Source organism: Sitodiplosis mosellana, unplaced genomic scaffold (genome assembly GCF_009176505.1).
Source record: "Sitodiplosis mosellana isolate CC-2019 unplaced genomic scaffold, AAFC_SMos_1.0 Smas_scaffold_5426, whole genome shotgun sequence".
Lineage (NCBI taxonomy): Eukaryota > Metazoa > Arthropoda > Insecta > Diptera > Cecidomyiidae > Sitodiplosis > Sitodiplosis mosellana.
In genome coordinates this window covers 903-5,716 of record NW_022600668.1, presented here as the reverse complement: position 1 = coordinate 5,716, position 4,814 = coordinate 903, and the positions used below count along the sequence as shown (strand labels likewise).

The window sequence follows — 4,814 nt, the reverse complement described above, 5'->3', positions numbered from 1 at the left end:
AAAATTGAAACTTAATTATTTTTGGAAATAAAAACGGATCTAAGGTGAAGGTATTTCTTTATAGTGTATCATTTTTTTTTATTTTTAAAATTTAATGAATGTTTGCAAAAAAACTAATGAATTTTTTAATGAAACAAAGCAACAAAAAAAACTTAGACATTATATATGCCATAGTAATTATTATAAAAAGTTTCATTTTGATCCATATTTGTAGACAAGGTCTTCAATATTTCTTTATATAATGACGCATCAATATTTTTACTTAAATGATAGAGAAGCAACCAATCACCAAATTTTAACTTATCTGTAAACTTCTCCATATCGCCAAATGATATAAACCTTTGCTTAGATTCAGTAAGAAAGGATCGATGACACGGAAAAATGAAAATTAAAGAGTAATACACAACAGAAAAGGCACTCATAATGCACACAAAATAAAACCAAAACCATAAAAAAACATAAATTTGTTCATTTATGACATTTTGTCGAAGAACACACAAAGTATTTAGATTTACTATATTTCCCGATGGGTCATATCGACTGAATACACACTTTGCTGTTTTTGGAAACACCCCATTCATTGGATCAAAGCGATCATCCGGCCTCATTTGAATGAATTTCAATGTCTCAAAACCATAACACGAAAATTCGCCACCAAAGAAGTAATCAATAAAATACATCTGCATAATTACATTGATTAGATTCAGATTCAAGCAAATCAAATATCTAATTGCATAGATATTATGTTGTCCCATGTTCGTTTCAAAATAATTAATGATGATTTCTTTTCTTTCGGTTTTATAATCCGCATCCACAATTGGTAAATTCAAATTGTCCACGAGATCTTCGACAAGCCATCCACCCCAAAATTTCCACAGCTGTTTTGGAATGTAGAAAAGCGCTGCTTGAAGTAAGAGAGCGAAATAAACCCATTGATAGAATTTGTAGTATTTATCTCCATTTTCATCACTAATAAAACTTCCATCCACTGGTTGAACTACGACACGACTAACTTCGTCTTTTTTCCACTTTAAATCTGCATATGTACTCAGTAACCAACAGTAACTAATTATAACGTTTGATGGAATTTCACCCACATTACAATTGATTTGTTCACCGATAAACTGATTTGATATTATGAACAGAGAAAGAGTTATCAAAATGATTACTGTTATTTTGCAATGCAGTCGGAAAATAAAGTTGTCACTGCAGATGCGATCGGATTTGAATAGCATTTTCAATGAAACGACTGCATCAACCATGATGTTTATGACTAAACCTCAAAAACGAAAATGATGAATTTCAAATAAGAGAATTGTATTTAACCAAGAATATTCCATATGAAAATGTTTATTTAGTCAACTTCTCTTTATTTATCATTTCAAATTACAGAAAATTCTGTTTATATGATGAGTCATTCGTTCAGAGAAACAAATAGTGAATCATATTCACCAAGATAAATATGTTTCACTTTGAATTACGGAAAACATTCTTTATATATTAGGTCATTCATTCGTTTGCTCAGAATTACCATCCCAAAAAATCGCTGTGTTAATGGAGTCATTGAAGATAACACAAACATATTGTTTTTTTTGGTGCTGCATGCACCCAAAATTGCTTAAGGTTTGTACTCCTGAGCAAAATAACATCAGTTTGAACGTCGAAGTTTTTTCGATGATTTTCCTGATACATTTGAACAATGTCATTTGCCTTTTTTTTCTTTAATTTTTGTTTTCGTTCCTTGATTGTTTGAGAGAAATAGAATTGTATGCTAAATAATGATTGCACCACTTTTTCCTTTTTAAACACTGGTTCCATATAGTCTTGAAGCGTGTGTTTGATAAAAGGTTTTTATAAAATATATCCATAAATTAGATTCAAAGTAACACCAAAAAGATTGATGCAGAAATCATCAAAAGATACTAATAGTCATACTTTTTCAAACTTATTCGCTTTGGATGTCTTTAAATAAATCAATCTTGTAGTGACCCCATGCTAGAGTATTATATGTGTTTGGAACAATGAATCTCTTTTCATCACCAGGGTCTAGCACCTTCTTTTCATTTTTCACTGTATAAACATTATGGCGAAAGGATTTTATAGTAATTTGATCCCTCTTCAACTTGCAATGTTCATTGATGCAACGCTTGTAGTCATCAAAAGAAATTTTTTTGTTTAATACATTTTTCTTAACTCCCTTTCCTTTTTTATTGATTTTATTTTTATTTGTTTTGATCGCGTACATTTTTGCACACACACCAACGTATTCATCAATAATTTCGCCGCTATATTCATCCTTCATTACACCCAAAACTTTTTTATTGAAATGCTGAATGCCATATGGATTATTTTGTGCAAATTCACTCGTATCAAATCTATCTTTATTCCCTCGTATGAAGTCATATATATTTTCACATTGAAAACTGTAGAGAAAACTGTCCGTATCACTGTATTGTAATTGACATTCATTGTGATTAAAATGTTGTAATATGAAATCATAATGAAATTCATACATCTTCCATTTTGAAATGTCTAATATTGCGGCGCCCACTGCAACGGGTTTGGTCATATAGATATTTAAACGTTTTAATTCGCATGCCGCAAGAGACTCATTGAATACGACGTTCCGTTTAAAATTTGGCCTTGCTATTAATGTTTGCATACCAAATCTTCCATCCCATTTATCTACTAATTTAATATCGACGCGCTTGCGAATATTTTCCATTGTTTTACCATACACTGCATTATTCATCAGTTTATAGAGATCTTTTTCAAATTTGGACGCGCTTTTTGCACGCTGTTCCGTATTCAATATTATATAATCATTTAACCACTTTGATTGTTTAAATTCCAAAATTCGGTGTACTTTCTTCAGTTTTAGACCATGTTTCAAAGCCATTTTCAGCATTCGATAGTGTATAACGTAGTTTTTCTTGTCATGAAGCGTAAGAACAAGTCTTTTCTCTAACGACTTACCCACGTTCATGTGTTCACAACAAAAGGGGTAATCGTTATGTTGATCATGTAAATTTTGTGGGTATTCCAGATCAACTTCAAGAATGAACCCAAATGGCGCATCATCTGCCATATTCATAAGTTCGATTTCGAAAACATCAACACTAGCATATATGTCGGTATTCCATCTAAATTGGGATAAGGGAAGCGCCTGACTCATAGCCCATCCATATAAGTTATTTATATCCAAATACAATAGGTAATTTGATGGTTTTTCTGGATTATAGTCTGCTCCAATATATTTATTGTTTGCTTTACAATAACGATTCGAGCACTGGCTAATTCCTCCCCTAAGACCTCGTTCGACAAACATTAGTTGATCAATGTCTTTGAGAAGCTCAATTTCAACGTTGGTATATTTCAACATACAATCCCACGAGTAGCCGGGTAGAGTGTAGTAATGTGCCGGATCTAGTTCATAGAGATTAATGCAATTATCGCGAAAATTTTCGAATATATCGGCTAATAAGAGAATATCTGTTTTTAAATAATGATCCGTATATTCTCTTAACGTTTGAATACCAAATGTATGCCATACGTTCTGAGCGTGGTTATATTGCTCATCGGTTATTTCGCAATCATTTAAATCATCATAGAAGAGTTCTTTCGCTGGCAGTTGTGTTTCATTGAGCTTATCCCATGAATCAATATAAACGTATGGATATACTCCTTTCTTTGTTAGCAATTGGAATTCTGAGTCACTTAAGTTTGCCCACTGCCTTCGTGTGATATTCAATTTATCTGATGGTAAAGATTCCGCTAGTTTTGCCAAAGAACATTGTAAAAACCTATATGAATCAATGAAACGCAGCCTCAATTTTTCACGATAACGCTTTATTACATGTACATCATAACCAGGGGCGTCATCATTATTATTATTGTCCTCCTTCTCGACGTCACCATTTTCGAATTTTTCATTATAATCAGGCAACTCCTTCGAAAATGAAATGTAGTGTTCACTATTTTTCGGGATTAATATCATTCTTCCAGGAAAAACATTTGCCAGTTTTTCAATTAGGAAATGTGAATCATAGTCCAAATTATGGAAAACAACAGGAATCGATTTTGATATTTGAAATTTTAAATTGCACTCTGAATGAGAGGCCCCTCGATATTTTCCCGTTAAATGGCAATGATCGCGAACTTTATCCCATTTACCCCATTTAAAGTTGAAATCTTTTTTGCAAATATGGCATAAATCAGCATTCTGGAAATCACATTCTTCTTCTTCGTTCAAAGACATTGGTTTGATAACATGAATTCTCGGCCATACAACATTCTCCATTAAAAATAGCAAGCTTTCAATGAATTGATCTATACAATCTGGACCCGAAAAGCTTTTATAGTGTGACAGATTTTGATCAAATCGAGAGTGAAAATAGTATCCAATACTGTTTGCAATGTGCTTTTGAAAGGTGCCTTTGGGCATTTTACCACCATCTGGACAATATGTGTTGTTTCTTGGTTCTAATAGTGATTCAATATCGGCATAAATGATAAATGGAACTTCAATTATATTCTTAAAATTTGAAAAACGTAACCAACCATTTTTCCAGTCTGGCATAGTAATTTTTGTATTATTCATTGTTTCACAAATCATCATATGATTACTCAATTTTTCTTCATTATAGAAATACTGCAAACAACGATCGCAAATATACTTTTTCAGTCGATTTTTATGCGTCGTTTGTTTTTGAATAAGGGCGCTCATGTTTTTAATCCAAGTGTAATGTGTACACACTGATTCCTCAATTAAATCAATCATATTTGTGGTGTAAAGGTCATCATCATCATTAGTT

At 32.1% G+C, this 4,814-nt stretch overlaps 2 protein-coding genes across 2 annotated transcripts; both read right to left on the bottom strand.

Moving 5' to 3' along the window:
- Positions 1–152: 152 nt before the first annotated feature.
- Positions 153–1,288, bottom strand: LOC129572715 (innexin inx2-like). The gene has a single exon (XM_055452730.1). The coding sequence runs from the start codon at positions 1,260–1,262 to the stop codon at positions 153–155; it is 1,110 nt and encodes a 369-aa protein (XP_055308705.1). The 5' UTR covers positions 1,263–1,288.
- Positions 1,289–1,945: 657 nt separating this feature from the next.
- LOC129572714 (uncharacterized) lies at positions 1,946–4,600 on the bottom strand. The gene is made up of 2 exons (XM_055452729.1): positions 2,977–4,600; positions 1,946–2,070 (listed from the first exon to the last, which is right to left on the bottom strand). The coding sequence occupies exons 1-2, from the start codon at positions 4,598–4,600 to the stop codon at positions 1,946–1,948; spliced, it is 1,749 nt and encodes a 582-aa protein (XP_055308704.1).
- Positions 4,601–4,814: the final 214 nt, after the last annotated feature.